Source organism: Antechinus flavipes, chromosome 5 (genome assembly GCF_016432865.1).
Source record: "Antechinus flavipes isolate AdamAnt ecotype Samford, QLD, Australia chromosome 5, AdamAnt_v2, whole genome shotgun sequence".
In the NCBI taxonomy this organism is placed as follows: Eukaryota; Metazoa; Chordata; class Mammalia; order Dasyuromorphia; family Dasyuridae; genus Antechinus; species Antechinus flavipes.
In genome coordinates this window covers 114,530,982-114,550,371 of record NC_067402.1, presented here as the reverse complement: position 1 = coordinate 114,550,371, position 19,390 = coordinate 114,530,982, and the positions used below count along the sequence as shown (strand labels likewise).

The 19,390-nt window shown below is 35.3% G+C and overlaps 1 protein-coding gene across 5 annotated transcripts in view; it reads left to right on the top strand.

Annotated features, from left to right (window-relative positions):
• Nucleotides 1–19,390, top strand: part of AHCYL2 (adenosylhomocysteinase like 2) — a 140,469-nt gene that overhangs the window by 94,557 nt on the left and 26,522 nt on the right. For 3 of the 5 annotated variants that reach the window (XM_051962966.1, XM_051962969.1, XM_051962968.1), the window contains exons 2-4: nucleotides 10,559–10,667; nucleotides 17,731–17,874; nucleotides 18,778–18,878. In XM_051962966.1, the coding sequence (XP_051818926.1) occupies nucleotides 10,559–10,667; nucleotides 17,731–17,874; nucleotides 18,778–18,878 (354 nt within the window). Of the gene's footprint in view, nucleotides 1–10,555; nucleotides 10,668–17,730; nucleotides 17,875–18,777; nucleotides 18,879–19,390 lie in introns of all 5 variants that reach the window. The other 2 variants (XM_051962965.1, XM_051962967.1) reach the window with 1 other exon arrangement.

Below are 19,390 nucleotides of genomic sequence, written 5' to 3'. Positions count from 1 at the left end.
CCCCTCACACAGTGCATTTCTTGAAAATAGTTAAACAAAACCATCAAATAGAATGTGATTTATAATTCATTTGTTTTAAAAATTGTGAAAGCATTAGTCAGCCAATCAAGAATTTTTTGAGCCATCATGTTTTTTACCAACAAAAATGCTTGCTATCAATATAATGAAAAAATATTCATTATGTACTGTTTTTACTGTATTATGCTTAGATTTTAAAATCTAAACACTGGAGAGTGTATTTAGGTAAATAACCTCTTATACACACACACACACACACACACACACACACACACACACACACACACATACACACACACATATCCCACACTTTTTCTTTTCCTTTAATGAGCCTCTTTCCAACATTTCAATATATTCATCCAACCATTCTCAGTAATTAGCTTCAGTTTTTATTAACATATTGCCATAGAGAAGAAAGAGGGGACAAGTTTCAAATTTTAGTTGTTTCTTCTTAATTTGAGCTTAGGTTAGTATATTTTAAGGTAAAAATTAAACTACTAATTTAGGAATGTTGATTTTAGTGTCAATCTTCTAACTTGAAAGCTAGAAGAAGTCCCTCTCTTCTTTAGGAGAGTCTACTTTGAGGAATTAACCTTTGGGTGTCTTTCAAGGGACCTTTGGGAGAGATTTCACTGTAGATCAGCAGTTTTCAAAAATGGATCAATAAAAGTTTTCCAGTAACTATTATTGCTCTAGGAATAAGGTCCTACTTTCTCACCCAGTAAGAACATTCACTAAAAAATGTAAGTTCTTACTGGACTTTAACCCCATTTACTAGTCTCCCAATTCTGCTATGAGGAAGCTACATCTTGGAATAGTTATTATGACCATTGTTTATTGGCCTTTCATGAAGTTGAGTGGCATTTAAAGTACTCACTGTATTCATTATTTCATAATAAATGTTTTTAATGTCCTTTATTAAAGAATAAAATTCATCTTGATTCAGGAAATGTTTTAAACCTGTACACTGATTTAGCTAATTACATTGCCTTCACTAAAGAAAATCTGGTTCTAGGAAGGAGTTCAGTGTCATATTTTTATTAGTTATCATGAACTTTTTTAATAGGAAGGTTTTTGAGATAATAGCTAGTTGCCATTCTAGTGAAGCCTTATGGATTTTCTGCTGTGGACATTTAGAAAAACCAACTCTCTGCAGTAAAGAACAAAATAACTGAAGTGGTATTTCATAAAGAGAATAAAGAGAAAAATGTAACTAAAGTGGTATTTCAAAAAGAGAATAAGGAGAAAAATGTACTTCATGCAGAACTTCATAATAATATGGAATTTTTTCTTAGCTTAATTTTTTTTTCATAAAACTTTGGACATAAAATGGGGAATACTCTTCTCCAATTCATATCTTTGCATGAATTTTAACCATCAGAGTCAGTAATTTTACAGATCTTCAAAGTTCTCCCTGTTGGTTGATAATGTTTGATATGATATGATAAGTATGATAAGAAAGAAGAGAGTTCAAATCTTCTCTCAAACATTTATGTGATCCTAGGTGATACAACTTCTCTCAGCCTTAGTTTCCTTATCATTAATAACAACATCTACCTTTCAGGATTGTTGAAAGGAACAAATGAGTTAAAAGACATAAAGTATTTTGCAAATTGTAAGGTACTCTATAAATTCCAGCTATCATAAATACCATTATATGTAATATTTAGGTTTACTTCAATTTAGTTTTTTTCCCACAGCATTCTCTTCTTCATCTCCCCATTGTCATCCCTTCAGAAAAATTCAGTTTTACATTCTGAACTTTGTTATTAGATAGTAAAGAGGAAGGGATTTCAGATTCAGCTTTTATTATGCACTTTTTTTGTGCTAACTGATATACTAGAGATTAGCCTCTGGCTCAACTAATCAAGAGTTCTACATAGGATATTAAATTATGATTTAGTCAGGTCTACCAACCCATTCTTAAAGTTCTTTGATCTACTACCACTATTTTCCACCAAATCAGCCATCATGCCATGCTCTGCCTATCGATATTGTATTGCATAAGTATTTCTAGACTAAAGTAGCAAAGTCTTAAAAGTAGTTTCTAGAAGTAGACATCCCAGGGAGCTCCCACATTGGGTAGGATTTTGAACAAGGGAAAGTTCTGACATATTTGGTTCTTTGTTCCAAATAACATGTTAGTGTGGTAAAGTTTATCCTGAAATTATTTCTCTTTGGATAGAAAGCTGCATCTTAGAACATAGAAACATAGATTTTGGAATTATGAAAGTTCTTTCTTTGAGGAATAAAGTTTTAACAGGCTCCCAGTAGCATCATAACTCTCCCATCCATTTTGCTACGGGTTAGAACACACAGAAGCAAAGAAGTACCCTTAGCAAACAGGGACTCAGTCTATATACAACAGCAGCAATACTCACGGTCTCTTTTGCTCAGAAGTAGGCCAGGAGGAGTTGTAGGAAGGCTGAGTCACACAGTTTGGCCAGGCAGACCCGCTGGTCTTATACTAACTTTTCATCAGTCACTCAGAACTTCTGGTGGAGACCCTACACCTTAATATATTCTCATGGGATTTTCTTGGCCTTTCTAGGAAGTACTACTGGTGAAAGCTTGGAGAACATCAGATTAGGAATTTCCATTGATGTGTTTATAGTCCCCAAAGAAGCCCTAGTTCTTCTCAGTAGGTGAAATGCCTCCTCATATTCACATGGGGGATCAGCACCAATCTTTCTTGTTTCTACATTTAAATATTTCCTCCTCCCACCCCTGTTCTCATCAGTGCCTGGTACTTTTCCATAGGAAACTGGTTGACACTCTACAATTTGAGCTAACTGGAGATTCCATTTTTCTCTTAGGATAGAAATAAACCTATTCATAGGTGAAAAGTTTGTGCAGATAAATAGCTTTGTAGCAGATTGGGAAGGCAGAATATCTGATTGAAAAGTTGAATGATATTTTCTACTGGAAGCAAGTAAATCTTTAAGCAATTATCAGAAGCAGAACGCAACTTTATACATCCTAGAACAATGTTAGTATTATTGTTACACTTACAGAAAAATTTCTTTGTACCTGTAAAACTGCTTTACTACTTCTACTACACTATGAATTATCTATAGGGAGATAGCAATTAAATTCATGGGAACTGACAGATTTACCAAAAGAAAGCACATAGAGGGAGAAGATAATAGGGTCTGAGATCTACTTGAAAACACTCACAATTAGGAGATATATTGTGTATGTTGAGCAAGAAGAGGACTCAAAAAACATAAGACAGAACCACCGAGAGAGTAGTCGTTTGTCTTATTAAATAAGACAAACGTAGAAAAGACTTTTTAGGTTGGTTATTTTGTTCTGCTGGTTCAAGTGATTCTATGTTATAAGATGCAGCTACCAAACTCTACCTGTTTACTACAATCAGAAGAAATTATTCTTTAGGAACAAATGAAAGTCTTATTGCTACTGTTCTGGGATAAAAATTCTGCTAGGAAAAGCCCGGCTTCAAGCAGACCATGACACTCATTTGTTCCTTGTGCTCTGCTATCTGTATTTACAGTCATGTAAATATTTGAAAAACAGAAAAGAAAGATTAAGTCACAGAATAACGTGAGTTTGGAAAGGCAGTGTAGTATAATAGAACTGAAAGTTTTCAAGAGAGTTAGGTTGCTAGAAACTTGGATCTACTATGTCCTAACTTCAAGGGAATTAGTTCAACTGCCATTACAGGAAAAAAAATTGACATTTGAGGACTGCTATTTGTCTGTTTTAGAACCATTTTCCCTTAAATATTTTTAAAAAGGAATTTGTATTTATTATATATTTCCCTTGCTTGTCCAACTCATATCTCCAGAAACTATACAAAGAATTGCAATATTTCTGAAAATTCAAAAAATCTCAGTATTTCATTTAATCAAAATTTGTATTTGGTTCATTTTTTTCCTCTTTGGCTTTTAACTCCCAACAGTATCAGAATTTTTCTAGTGATTATCATCAATGGTTTTTGAATCTTCAGATTTTTATAGATGAGAGAACATGGGGAAGGAGGGTCTGGATCTATGATGTCATTGGCATAGGGAATTCATGGCGAGAAAATTCCTTCTGCCAAGACAAGGGTAATGGTTCTCTTAGCTACCTGAAACACTGAATTAAGTTACATAAATGACTTAGCCAGTTATTTGTCAGAGGCAGGGCTTGAACCCAGGTCTCCCTGACTGATACCAGCAATTTATCCACCATAGAATTCTGCAGTTATCTCCTTAGATAAGAAAGGCAATATTTCAAACATTTTTCAGGGTCCAACTCAAGCTTGATCTCTTCTTTGAAACCTTTTCTTGATCATTGAAATCTACAATGACTTTTACCTCTTCTGAACTCATGACTTTTATAATCTTTTTAAATTTTATAATTGTGTCACTCAATTCATATAGTTTATTGTATCATCTCTTGTATCATTATGAAAGCATTGCATTTCTTTATATTATCTATTAGTGTGGTAGACTTGTATACATAAAGATACTCAATATCAATATCAGAGTGAAAAACCTAGAAAAAATGTTTTATGTCTCAGGGTCAAATATACTGCTGCATTATTAGAAACATATACTACCTTTAATAGAAGAGTAAAAAGCAAGTTTTAAAGATGGCAAAAGTTATAATCAGCATAAGTCTACATAAATATGTATGCATCTGAATATATCTACAGAAGCTGATCTTCCGAAATCCCCATGTCACTCCTTCTTGTTCAGCATAATGTGACTGGAGAGTGAAAACCTCTTTCCATCAAAAACTTCTTTACATCTGTTTTTCCAATCAAAAAGTTCAAACTGAGTAGCAGGATATTTTCAATGACTTAAACTAAAATATAGCAGATGGAGTTGAAGCATTTTAGATTGAAAGGAAATAGTAAAGGCAAAAAAAACCCCATGATGAATCAAGGAAATTTATTTTTAGTTTTGTATAAAAATAATTTGAAATAAAAAGAAAAGTCCTTTTGCCTTTCTTGAAGGAAAATATTTGATAAATCTGATTGGTTGTGGGAGTATTATTGAGGCAACCCCTTTAGCACCTGTATTTATTTTTCCCATTGAGTTATTGTCTTTGAAGTTGTTGTCATCATTTTGTCCTTGTATTATAATAAGGAAATTATTTTGTAAGCATCAGTGGTATTGCTAATATTGATCTGGAATGTGTAAGGTGAAGCTGACTTCTGCTTTTGATATTATTTAAATAAAGATTTCTAAAGTTTCCCCCTCCAGTTTCTTATTGTATTGTTTTTTTTGTGCCATCTATGGTGACTCGTAGACTGCTTTGCCCACATAGTAGTTACTCGATATTTTAAATGGTGTGTTCTGGGGACATCTTAAACTCATGATGTTCAAAACTAAATTCATTATCTTTCTTTTCAAAATCCTTCACTCGTTCAGACTTTTCTGTCAACAGCACCACATCCTGCCCCCATGTGTAAGTTGGCATTGTCCTGGTTTCTTCATTCTATTTGTCCTTGTATCAGTTATTTTATTGCTGCACTCGCACAGCTACACCTTAGTTCAGGCCTTCCTCACCCAGCTCAGTGATGTCAAACTCAAATAGATAAGGGACCACTAACCTGTGCCTAAAGATCCCTGCAGACCATGATTGACTTCATTTTAAAGTGTAATGTTATCTATGTTTTGTTGTATTTTTAGTTATCATGTAAAATACTTCCCAACTACATATTTAACACTGAAAAGACAGTACATTTTACACCTGTCCTAAATGTTAAACCTTAACTGAACTCCTAGCCTCTCCCCATTCCAGTTCATTTTACACGTTGCTTTCTAAGAGATTTTCTTTAAGCACAGATCTGACCATGTCCCTTCCCTCCTCAGGATATTCCAGTGGCCACCTGTTGTCTCTAGAATAAAATGTAAACTCCTCTTTAACTTTTAAAGCTCTGTACATCCTAGTTTCTAGCTTCATTACACATTTCTTTCCTTTCTGTGCTCTATGATCCAGCTAAAGTGGCTTTCTCTCAGTTCCTCACACACACACTCAATCTCTTGGCTCAAAGCCTGGAATATTCCCTCTTCACCTCCATTTCATATAGAATTCCTCTCTTTTTTTAAGATGGATTTAAGCACCATTTTCTGTACATGCTTTCCTGATTCTCTTGGCTATTCATACCCTCTATCCCAAACTATCTTTTATTTAACATTTTATTTAATGTAGTTATTAACATATTTATGCTGTTTATCTTTGTACTTGTATCTCACATTAGAATGGAAACCCCTTGAAAGCAGGGATTGTCTTTTCTTTGTACTTGTATTCTTAACACCTTGCGCAATGCCTGACACAGAGGAGGCCCTTATTAGATGTTGATTTGTTGATATGATTCTAAAATCCCAGAAATGAGCAGTTGCCATAATCATAACTATATTCTCCAACATTACTACTCCAACATCAAGCTAGAATCAGTAGGTAAAAATCAGCTGTTTCTTGTGCCATTCCTAGGTACCAATCAAAAAAATAGTCCTACATATAGAAGCCCACAAATTAGAATGGAGCCTAGTGCATGTTAACTTGGGCTAGCTTTCTTGATTATAGTCATTTATGCCACAAACCTGAGAAAAATCCAAAGAAATCAGTTTATTTCCAAGCTGATTTGCCTGTAAACCTAATCAAAAATTAAGTTTACTTAGAAATTCTCTCTCTTAGCTGTGTTTAAATGAACTTGCTTCTTTTAGGAAAAATTTCTAGTCAAATTGCTGCTCCTCTCTAATGTTGCAAATCTAAGATTAATTTTCGCTATGTTCACCATGTCCCTTTCTAATCTTTTTCCTTTCCCACCAGCAATCTTAGTGACTTCAGATCTGGTTCTAGCTGATTTTTTTTTTTTATGGTGGGAGTAGGGATGTTGTGTGTGTTACCTTTGCTTCCCTCACCTCCCCCCCCCCAAGTATTTCTAATAATTGCTCTGACAGAACCCCAAGATTTAATCACATAATTTTATTAGGGTTTCATCTACCAGTATTGGTAGTTTGATTAACATCGTTATTTGTCATTTGGCAGGGTTTTTGGCCTCTGACAATTTTGGGGAGGTAAGGGAGCCATCAACTTTCCATCCAGAAACAATAAATTTTGAAATGTGGGAAATGAGAGCAGGATAACCCAAATTAGAAGTGAAGCTTCCTGAACAAAGAAGGGAAGCTTTCCTGTGGTCTCAGTTTAAAAGGAAAGATAACATAGCTTAATTATGATGCAGCAGACTTGAAGAAGCACTTTAATAACCTGGATGTACAAGTCTGCCCTGACTAAGGACAGAAGGAAATGCAGGCTAGGCAGAGACTTCCAAATTACTTGGCATTATTTTAAAACTTTTTCTTAGTAATATAATAAATCTCTTCATTGTTAAAGTGGCTTGGTAGTTAATTTTTTTCTAATGAGGCCAGGTTAACTGAAATCATCTGACATTGGGGGAGAAAAGGGAGGAGGTAGTTAAAAAGGAACCTAATTAGTAAGTTAATTATAGCAAGCAAAAAGTGCACTGGTTATATAAATAAGCTATTGTTATGTGCTTGCAAGTTGGGCCATGTTGTTAAGGTTTAGAGGTCAGAAGATCTTTGTAATTAGGTGAAGGAAAAAAAAGCAAAATAACCACCACTACTCTAAGAGCTAGGAATGGTTAGTGATCAGCTAGCAGAAATCTCATTAAATATTGGGGTTCTCCTGCCAGAGTGATTGTTGCTGCTGCTGCTGCAGACAGACCAGAAAAGACCAACAATCCCACTAAAAAAACCAGCTGGAACCAGAGCTGCCAAGTTTGCTGATGGGGAAGGTATAAAAAGACTGGACACCAGGGTCCCTGGACTGGAAAGGTGGTGAGAGGGTTATAGGTGGTAGCACAGCACTATGTTGGGCAGCAAGAAGAAGTACATTGTCAGTGGAGACTCTGGGATTAAAGCCCAGGTGAGGCTGGATTTGTTGCTGCTGCTCCGTAGTATGAAGTTAGTGGCTTGATATTTCTTCTCTGCACCCCTCTTCCCCCTTCTTCTTGTGTCTAACTGAAGCCTTCTCTCTCTGGCATAGAAATCAATATCTCTCCACTCTCTTCTTTTGTCTCACTGCCTGTTGGAAGGAGAGGATTCTCTGTGGAGATAAAGGAGATAGAGTGAATAGTTTTTTATTTTATATATCCTTGAATTTAACATTAATCCTAAGAAGGTAGGCAACTTTAGGAGCTAAGAATGATGGAGATCATCAGTGTATCATAGAAGGGTGGGGAATGGATTGCTGTATCAAAAAGTAGGCATTTGAGTTAAATATGTATCAGCTTTATGTTCCTGGAGGTGGAAAAGGACCTTAGAGAACAATAACTCCTTTCTACATGACTTCAGTTTTGCATTATCAGTCTGTTTCCATGATTCCATGGTCTCAAATAGAATCAGTTTGCTAACCTGTAGACAAGATTATAAACCCCCTTTCCTTTCTTGCCTTTCTGTTCATAAGGGTTTTTAAAGATGTACCTAAACTTGGGACTTGTTTTTACAAGTAGGGAAATATTACAAGTGGAGAGGGTTTATACAAGAAGAGACTATAACCCATAAAAACTAGTTTTAAAAAGTGGTAGTTAAGTTTCTAAACAGTGCAGTATTGCTGGTATAATTTGAGTATATAGATTAGAGAGAATGCTACAAATTCTAGGATGAATTAGCTACTCCAGATTATGGAACAGACTAAATATCTAATTAAGCAATATCTGTTGCTTCTTAAAAAAAAAAAAAAAGGAAAGGAAACATTCTAGTTAGTTGTTTAATGTGGAATTGTATTGATGGAGAGATGATTTGCTGCCTTTTCTGTATCTTGGGGGTCTAGGAATAATATGTGACTTTCTTCATAAAGAGAGTTTGGAAAGTTTGGAGTTCTTTTATATCCAGAACATCACCCATGTTTGGCTGGTATTCCACTCATGTTTTTGCCCCTCTTAACTTTAGGTTTGGTTTACCATTCTTGTAATTTGTATAAAATTTACTAAATCAAGGACAACAAAGAAATAATAGCCTAGGCTCACAATCACTCTCTTTGAAACAAATGTTTGTTGAATTAGAATTCATTTTGCACTTTTTAGGGGATGCATTTGTAATTTCATTGGTATAAAGAACTCCCAGAGAGAAACCTCTCTCTACCAGTAGAAATGATGTCTTCTACAACTTAAAACATAAAAGTTTTCTGAAGTACTAAGAGGTTAAATGACTTGAACATAGTTCTTCAGGACTCTGAATCTATGTATCCATTAAACCATGCTGCTTTAATTATGTGTCCCTCAAATTCTGAAGCAGGGAGGTCAAATACCCCTGGCTGAGCTCTTCCTCCTCCATCCCCAACCAAATTGAAAATGTCATTGAGAAATAATTTAACAAAATACATAAAAATGCAATAAAACACAGATAATATCATACTTTAAAACTAAAGCAATATATATCTCTCAAAGATCCTCATATATGGATTAGTGCCTCCATTTTTATTTGAGTTTGATACTTTTACCCTAGAACAAGGAAATGTAAAAGACAAGTGGAGAGGGAGAACACCAAAATAAATTTTTAAAAAGTAATTTCTGACTTTATAGACCACTAACTTTACATTATTGGGCCAACTGCTACACCACCATGCCCACCCAGCCTTTTCATGTACATAATTAAAATTTCAGTATCTTTCTTCCCCCTTCCCCCATTAACACTTTGGGAAGATATTGAAAAAAATAATATGGTGACATGAAAATACCAAGTTTCTTTAAATGAAAATACTAGATTAATTCAAATGGTTGTATTGATATTGAGTCATTTTCTACACTCCAATGTCTAGAGAGCCCCTACAACTATATCAGAATGGTAATAGTGGAATCTCTAAGCAGCTGTGAAAGAACTCAGTCTGAGGAGAAGAAAAAGATGAATTCTTAAGCCAAAAAGGACAAGGTGTTCTTTATACAGTACAGTCCTGATTAATGGATCCTGCACTCGTTCATCTTTTGTAAGAAGTAAAAGATGGCAAAGCCAGAAAAGCTACTTCTAAGGCATATGTTAGAGTCAGCATGGACATACAGCCCTTCTATATAAAGTATGGTATATCACACTATTCAGAATTATGGCCTTGAAGTCTTACAAGACTCTGAATAATTAAAAACTAAATTACTTCTTACTAAGGCAGGAAAGTGAATTAAAATTTTTTAGAAAGTTTAAAAATTAATATAGAAAGTGTTTTCTGAGCAATAACTTAATTAGAATACCATATTCTTCAAGCATTTCTTTTAGTTAAATTTTTATTTGGTTTTGGAGGGTTATGGTCAATATATATGATGTTGACTTTAGATTTTACAATGAAGACATTCTAGATTTTTATAGAAACATTATTTTATGATAAGAGACCTGTCCTCTAGCCTCACCAAAGAGTCTTAACATTTCAAAGTTTAGGTAGAATATCCAAATTATCTTTACCTGAAAGAAGAGAGTCTTTCATGTAAGGTTGGGGATTGCTGTGGTTGACTTCTGGCCTTTCTTATATGACATATCTTTTGGTAGATGTAACTGGGACTGTTTTTTCCTCTTAGCAGATCCAGTTTGCTGACCAAAAGCAAGAATTCAACAAACGTCCCACCAAGATTGGACGCCGTTCTCTCTCCCGGTCCATCTCTCAGTCATCTACTGATAGCTACAGTTCAGGTAGGTGATATAAAGCTGCTCAGATTATTTTTATTCCAACCTGTAAGGGCTTGTAAGCTCCTCATTGAGAGAGTAACCTCCATTTCTTCTTAGTAGAAATTCAAACCAATATTTCAAGTGGGATTATTGACTTTAACTTTGGGGCTTTGTAGGGAAAACTTTTTTTTTTTTTACTTCTTTCTAATTCATAAAATCATTTTTGTCATACAGAATCAGGACAGATTTGTAAAAGAAAGATAATTTTTGGACCTACTCAGAAAGGCAATAATACTCTTAACAAAACTGTACATTTTAAGAATTGAATTTTTCCATCCTTAGAATGCTCTCCTTTTTATTTGTGCAGAAATGAGAGCAAAGTCCTGGGTACTTGCAAATATCCAGGGAAACTTGCTTTGCTCCAAGAAGCAATGAAGACATTCTGGCTAGCTCAAACAAGTTTTGTAAGATTTTTGTCTCCAATGCCCTCTCTCCTGGACTGTTTTATTCCCCTGCCTATAATGTCCTTCTCTGCTTTGCATTAACACTAACTCAGGTGTATGAGTTTGATGAGCCTTGGAAATCTGAACAAAAACTATTAGTCCTTGTAAATCTTTATTGGAAAACATTGATTAGGTGTTCCTAAATGGATTTTAAAAAAGAAAAAAAGACTAAATTTTCTAAAAAGGTTTAAAAAAATGCAAGTAATTAATGAAAAGGAATTCAAATATTTGTTCTTTGATTCACTTAGTATAATAAATATAACAAAAAACCATTATCGTAACCTTATCATTTAGGATATTCTACTAGTGATTTTTAATCGTATCTAGAGATACAAGTATATCCCAGTATAGCTCTTGTTTTCAGTTTAGTAAAAACATTAACAACTGAAGAAGATTTAGAGAAGGGATATTGAAATGATAAAAGGAGTGAAAAGACTTTTTAGATAGGCAGAATCTTTTTTAGAGAATTCTTCAGTCCAGAAAGAAAATGGTGATCAAGAAGATGATCCATATTTATAGAATTAAGAAAGAAATTGATAAAATAAGCATATTTATTCAAATCCTGGAATTTTAGAATTAAAAGGGAAGCAATATGGTCTAAGCCTTGAGAGAAGAAATAATTTTTTAAAATTCTGCTTCATATTACAGTGAATAAACTTGATAGTACTTGATACTTTAAAGAGGTCATGTAGGCTAATATAAACAGATTTAAGAAGGGTTAAATAATTAGCTAAGGAAACTGGAGGTGTGTACTCTTAACTTTTTGAGGCTGACATCACAAAAAGCAACTTTGTCATTTGTTGGCACTGACAGTACTCCAGTGGATGAATTGTAGTCTAGCCTATCATAGCAAGTCTTTATTATGTTATTTTATTCTGTATTGACTTCATTATAATCACCTTTTTATAATAACTTCATATTTTTATTAAAAATCTCAGTTTTGGCTAATAATTTTACTTTTTGGTCTCCACTCAACTAGGGGAAAAAGGGGGGTTTTGGATTGGAGTTGGGTGTTTTTTTGGGGGGAGAGAGTGTTTTTGAGGGGTTTTTGGTTGTTATGTAGAGCTGAAACTTAATTCTTTGGCTGTACTTTTTAAGCTGATTAAGCTGTGTTCTTTAAACTTTCCCCTTCATAGCTTTGTCTAGTCCTTGAAGCTATGAACAATAGGGCACATGACATAACTCCCATGAATTTTATCTGAAGAATCCCAAATATTGTAGCTAAATTTTTCTGCTAAAACAACAAGAATAGATAAATGTAAGAAGGAAATTCATAAGTGAATAATTTAACACTAGAGACAAAAAATAATGAAAATTAATTATACAAGTGTTTAACATTTAAATGTAAATTCTAGTTTTGATGAAAGTTTGTGCCAGATTTAGAGTATGCTTTTATAGAACAATATTCTCTCCTGTTTTCCTAATGTTCAGGGAAGAAAAGTAGCCTTTCCTCTAGTATCTTAACAGAGTGGCTTGATACTACAATGAACTCATAGTTGCTTATGAAGTTCCATTGGTGAATTTGAATTGGCGTCCATACATAAATAAAAGTCTCTTGGATAGGCTGAACAAACAAATATTCTTGTTAAGCATGTTCTGTTTAGGAACACAAAATCAGAGTGTCTTGAATTAGAAAGGATCTCAATCTAATATAAAAGTCCCATCTTACAGCATCCTTCTGTTGAACTCTTCCTTACTGGAAACCTTGCTGCTTCATGAGACTATCACACTTTTGTCAACATTTCTCTTAAAAGATTGCTCCCAGAATTGAATATTACTACTTTGATTCTGGCCAATGTAGAGTACATTGGTACCTCTCTCTCCCTTGTTCTGAGCACTAGTAATACAGACTGAAATTGCATTTGCATCTGGAACATCTGAATGACACTGTTAGCTCATTTGACCTACTGGTCAGTTAACATCTCCAGGTCTTCTTTTTTTTTTTTTTTCCGCCCATTCTTTTATCAAGATCGTTCAGACAAATCTTGGTCAGAAAAAAATAGTGAAAGAAAGGAACTCTGGAACTATGAGTGCTAATCTTTTCTCTATATTTAATGTTTTGTGTGATTTCTCATCTTTAGTAGAGCTAATTTTCTATCATAAAGACACTGGAAAATAAAATGAAGTAATGGAAAGTGGATGGTGAGGGAGAATATTTCTGCTGAAAAGCCAAATTGAATTGGCTTGCTGCTTTATCCTCACATTTATGTGGAAGGATTCCTAGATTTTACTTATTGTATATATGAAAGTACTTTGAAACAGTTTCTCTGTCTATAAATCATCCAGGAAAAAGGCATAAAAATAACCACACATATGAAAAAAAAGAAGGGAAAAAAAACCTTTGTATCAGGATACTTCTTGCAGGAAAGACACATGCCTAAACTGTAGTCACAGCCCCTTCCAAGACAAGGCCTGTAGTCTGAGCTACATTCTGTTGTCATTGCCAGATGACACTATAATCATTTCAAGGAGTAGTTGAATAGGTTCTTGAAAGCATTTTGTATTTTGAATGCTTTTCTCCAAACCAAAAAAAAAAACCTCACCAAAAAACAACTGTTGAATTTGAAAGAGAACAGACATTTAAAAGTCTGATCATTCTTGTTGATATATTTTGAATAAAGCCTTTACAATGGGTTAATTAATTGCCACAGTTAATAACAGAGAGGATGTAGGAGAACTGTGCCCTTTAGTTCCTGACTAGCTGTTACAAAATCCCAAGAAGAACCTGATGAATAAATTCTGTATTGAGTACTTTTCACATTGTTCCTAAAGGATTAAAATCATTCAATAAATCCTCATATTGTTACCTAGCACACAGGTCATTTTAAACTCTTTTTGTAAAGTAAGAGAAGACACAAGAATTCTGTGACTCACAGAGTTCTATAATTCAGTAGGATTGAATCTCCTAGAATTTTTAATTAAAAACTATTCTCTTTCTCCTAGTTGTATTACAGGTATCTATAGTTCATTCATGGATATAAGTCTAGGTCATGGGCTGAGAAGGAGCAGCTAGCTGCTTGATCAGTCCATAGCCAGAAAAGTACAAATATCAGCCTGCCAACTTAGAAATCCATTCTAAAATAGAAACAGATCAGTATCTCTCATGTTTGCTTTGTCGAACAAGAAATAAGACAATTGTCAAATAAGGATGTGGCTCCTGGTAATATTGTTGCATTATTAAAAATGGACCAATCTTTTTTGTCATTTTGTCATTTGCTTGACTTTTTGTTGGTGGAAAGAGATAGGAAGGAACTGCTTTAGCCATTTTAGAGGTAGCCTGAGGATAGGTCACTTTACCAATCAGGGACCAATCTTGATCAAAACTTTAGATCCATGTATTGATTTAGATCATTGTCCCTCTCACCTGTTGCTTATTTCATTTTTAAAAATATGTTCATTGCCTCCACAGTATACTAGCAGTTAAAAAACACTTCTTAAAAAACCCAACTCATACTAAGTTCCTTCTATAAAAGACACATCCTGAATGGTCTATTCTTCCAGCCTCTTTTGTAAGGCTCTAGAACTGTAGCCATAAAAGAAAGATCCTCCACACACACTTTATTAGGCTGCAAGGGTGGGTAGCTCTGGATCATGTCACTTTCTAGGCCTTATTAAAGTTCCAAAGTTTTGCTATTTCTGAGGCTAACTAGAGGTAGAAGGCAAGCAAAGAAAACTAGAAGGAACAAGTTGTTGGTTAGCATAACATATCCAGTTACTTTTTCATTCCATAAGACTTTATGGAACCTTAGAGCTCAGCAGGACCTTAGAGATCATCTTATTCAAATCCTTCATTTTACAGATAAATTCACTGAAATCTAAATAGCTTAAAAGTCTTAGCCAGAGTCACATAGCTAATTAATAATGTTGACAGTACTAGAATCCATGTCTTCTGACATCCAGTATTCTGTCCACTATACCATGATGCCTCTAAAAGGTTCTTCAACTTGAAGTCTGTGAACTTAAAAGTAAAATTGATGATTGTATTTCAGTATAATTGGTTTCTCTTATTATCCCTATGTATTTCATTTTATGTTTTTAAAAACATTATTCTCAGGAGGGGTCCTTAGGGTTCAGCAGACTGCCAAAGGTATCCGTGACACAAAACTAAGAGCCTCTCCTCTAAAATCTTTTAATTGTTAAGGACTTCAGGTTTTATATAGTATTGAACAATATCTTGAACAAGAAATGAGTAAGAATTTGTATTATAAGACTGAAAATTCCAAATTTGTAATCAGGAAGACTTGGTTTAATTTTGACCTCTGATACTTACTGTCACATAATGTTTTTGATTCTCAGTTTGCTTAATTGTTTAAAAAAAAGAGAGAGGAAAGAAAGAGTAAGATATTTGAAGGTACTTTCCAGTTTTAAAGGGGTAACCCTAAGAAGTGATTTGGGAGTCCAGAATGTCTGTGTACATGGTGATTGCATTGGAGAATGCTATCTTGTGCTTCTGGTTCTGGGTTGCTGGGAAGGAAAGGCTATTAGCCATCTCCTCCAGGTGAGCTTTGATCTGAAGGACAGATGACTGCCCTCAAGCAGTTCTTGCTAAATTCTGTTGCCAAAGGTACTTTGAGCTCTCACTCACTCAAGAAAAGTGAAAGGAGGGGGGAGGGTTTTCAACTTTTTGTTCAGATTTGCTTCTTTCAAGAAGAAAAGTTTACTTTGGGACTTGCTAATCCTCTCACCACCCTTGGTGTCCGGGATCATTCTCATTGCCTTGTGTTGGGACTTTGTTCTAGGGCAGCATTCCAGCTCTGGAAAGGCTGCTTGGCCCCCTGTTGCCCAGATCTTTTGGACTGCCTTTACTTGATTCAGTTGGGCAGGGTCAGACATGCCTTCTTTAGCCCAACTGGAGATGAATCCTCTGAACAGAAATTCCAACATTGCTTTAATACTCTGGATATAATCGGATTAGAGCCCCATAGTCCCAAAGAATCCCCCGCATTTACAGCTTTCCCTTCCCACACATCCTGCCACATAATTCTTTGGAAGGCAGATGGGGCCGGCATAAACACTGGAGGCCTGGTTAGAAAGAAGCCATCTCCAAGACATAGGCATTGAGCAAGGAACACATGATTAGCAAGAACAGAGAACCTTAAGAAAACTAGGGAACCACTGGAGAAAGTAATATGGTAGCTGCTTAGTCAGTAATAAAGTTCCTAAGAGATTTTTATCTTTCTTTTCCTTCCAGTATCTATTACTACAAAAAAGAGGGGAGGGAACAGACTTAATCAAGAAGACTTGGGTTCAAGTCCTCCTCCTCCCCCCTGCCCCCGCAAGTCATTTTACTTATAAATGGTCCCTGGCCACTTTGTTAAACTCTCATCAGAGTTGGTGCTCTGGGTTGGTGGAGCTTCCAGACTTAATCCTCTCTATCCCTTCCCTCACTATTATCTATTATTGTATTATTACTCTAATACACACTGTTACTATATGCTTAGTTGGTCAGATCCAAAGAGAAGAAATCTACTTCAGTGAATAAATTTAGAGTATCTTTATCCACCCTAAACCGAGGTCAGTACCCAGAATCTTTCACTGTTGGTGCCTATCAACAAGCATGTGAATCTTGCTAAGTTGAATGATGCTGAATACCTAATTATATTTAATATGCAGGATTGATGCCACCTGAGCCCTTTTTGCATGACACTGAATGTTTTATCCAGGAATCATTTCTTTTCCAGTTTATGTGGGATTGGACTTTGCTTGCAACCAGATTTGCTAAGTAGTAGGAAATGTGACCCATTCTAGATACCCAAGTATTGTTGGCTGTGATAATGCTTTTGAATATTTTGAATATTCCTCTGAATATTCTTAATATTGTATTAATATTAATAATAGTTCCTTGAATAAGAGCCACTTTCCCTTCAGAATTAAGTGTTTAATAAAGTAAATGGCATAATGCATCTATCTTTCTGGTTGACAACCATTTGGCCAGTGTTGCCATAAGGAATTGCCTTTCTAGCTCCCTGAATTTCTCTGGTTTCCCCCTTTATGTATCTGATAAACATCCAAATGGCCAGGAAGCTGGATGATTACAATGTAGTTGGGAATCATTGATTTGTGGTACCAGCTGATGCCATGTATATGGGATAAACTGAGTAAGACACGCTCATGGAAATATAGCCTTAAACCTTACTTAATTGTAACTTGAGACTACAATAAGTAGAACTATAACTAAAAAAAACAGTTGCTGGTGTTCCTCCTCTCCTATTCCCCACCCTGTCTTAATTAGTATTTAAGGTAATTTGTTCTTTTATTTCTGGGATAGATTTCAGATTAGGCTGTTAGCCCATCCCCCAAACTATGGGAGAAAAGGTCAGACTGGGTGGTGGGGACCTTCTGGCTATTTCATATCCACCTTTTTGCAGTTTTTACTTAGCACTCTTTTTTTTTTTTTTGTCAAATGGGAGATGCCCTTTCTCCAGAAATCATAATAAACTCCTTTTTTTGCTTTTTTTTTTTTCTTACTCTGAGAGTCTCTGATTGTTTTTGTGGTTGATACTGTCCTACACAGATAGACCTTTGAAGTCTATCTAAGAGGGAAAGAATTTTTTTCCTGAAGTTTTCTTATTTTCTTTCTCCAGCGGCTTCATATACAGATAGCTCTGATGATGAGACTTCCCCACGGGACAAACAGCAGAAGAACTCCAAAGGTAGCAGTGACTTCTGTGTCAAGAACATCAAACAGGCAGAGTTTGGCCGGCGAGAGATTGAGATAGCAGAGCAAGGTAAAGAAGGCAAATGCTTTCTAAACTCAATGCCTTGTCTACCTTTGACCTTCATCCAAACTATTACCTCAGTTATGTCTTAAGAGAACTAGTGGAGGTCAGAATGAAGCTTAATACTAGTAGTGAAAGAGATCTGTATTCAGAGAGTGTTTCTGGAAGAAGGTGAACATTTGTACTCAAGAGGAATTTCTGTTCCTACTCCACTCCCACTCCTCCTACCCCCAGGAAGAAAAGAGGGGGAAACTGGAAGGAATTAGGACTCTAGAATATTTGTAAGCTTCATCTGAGGGACCCCACCCCCAGTTAAATAATACTTGATGCTTGTCATTCCCCTTCTCAAGAAACTTCAATGGTTCCTTATTGTCTCCAGGATTTATTACAAGCTCAGTTCTAACATTAAAAGCTCTTTCCAGTATTGTTCCAGCCTCTCCTTTCAGACTGATTATGTATTACCTGCCCTCCTGAGCTTTGTGCATAAGTTTGCTGCTCAGGACATTTCTCTTTGAGGCCTCTGTGACTTTTCAGGTGCTCTCCCTCATGCCTGGAATGTCCTTTTTCCTCATTTCTGCTTCTTGGAAACTGTTAGCTCCATTTAAAGCTCAGCTTAAATCATTTCTTTCAAAAAGACTTTGCTCATTCTCCTTCCTCCAAAATCACTTAGGATTTATTTTAATTTGTTCATGAACTTGTCATATCCACTTAGAAAGAGGTAACCTTATCAGGACTAGTTCACTGTTTTTTTAGTCACACACTGCTGAACACCACATCTGGGACATAATCAATGCTTCATAAATGTTTGTTGATTGATTAAATCTTACCAAAGGCTCAAGTTTTTATATATTTTTTTCTTCTTCCTTTCAAAAGCCTTATTCTCTTATTGTGGTATGTCTTGATCCCTTCCAGAGATGCCAGCATTGATGGCTTTGAGGAAGAGAGCTCAGGGAGAAAAACCTTTGGCTGGAGCCAAGATTGTGGGCTGCACTCACATCACTGCTCAGACCGCGGTGAGTCTCTTTTCCTTTCATAAATATGAGGTGATCTGCTGAAGGATGGAATGGAATCTTTTATGTGGGGTTAGGAGAATAAATAGGTCATGTGTGGAGCTATATCTCCATACATTTCCAATATCACCAGAATGTTGTCTAGACAAAGAGTTCTTAATCTTTCTCATGTCAGGACCTTTTTGGTAGTCTAATGAAGTCTGTGGAAGCCTGAAAAATGGCTTTCTCAGAATAATGTATTTAAATATATAAATGAAATACTTAAGATTAAAAAGGAAACCAGTTACAGTGGAATACAGTTATGAAACTATTTTTAATTTCTTTTTAGCTTTTAATTTTCAAAATACATGCATAGTTTTCTTTTTTTTATCATAGCTTTTTATATATAAAACATATGCATGGGTAATTTTTCAACACTGACCCTTGCAAAAACTTGTTTCAACTTTTCCCCTCCTTCCCTTCATCCCCTCCCCTAGATGACAAGTAGTCCCATACATGTTAAATGTGTTAAAGTA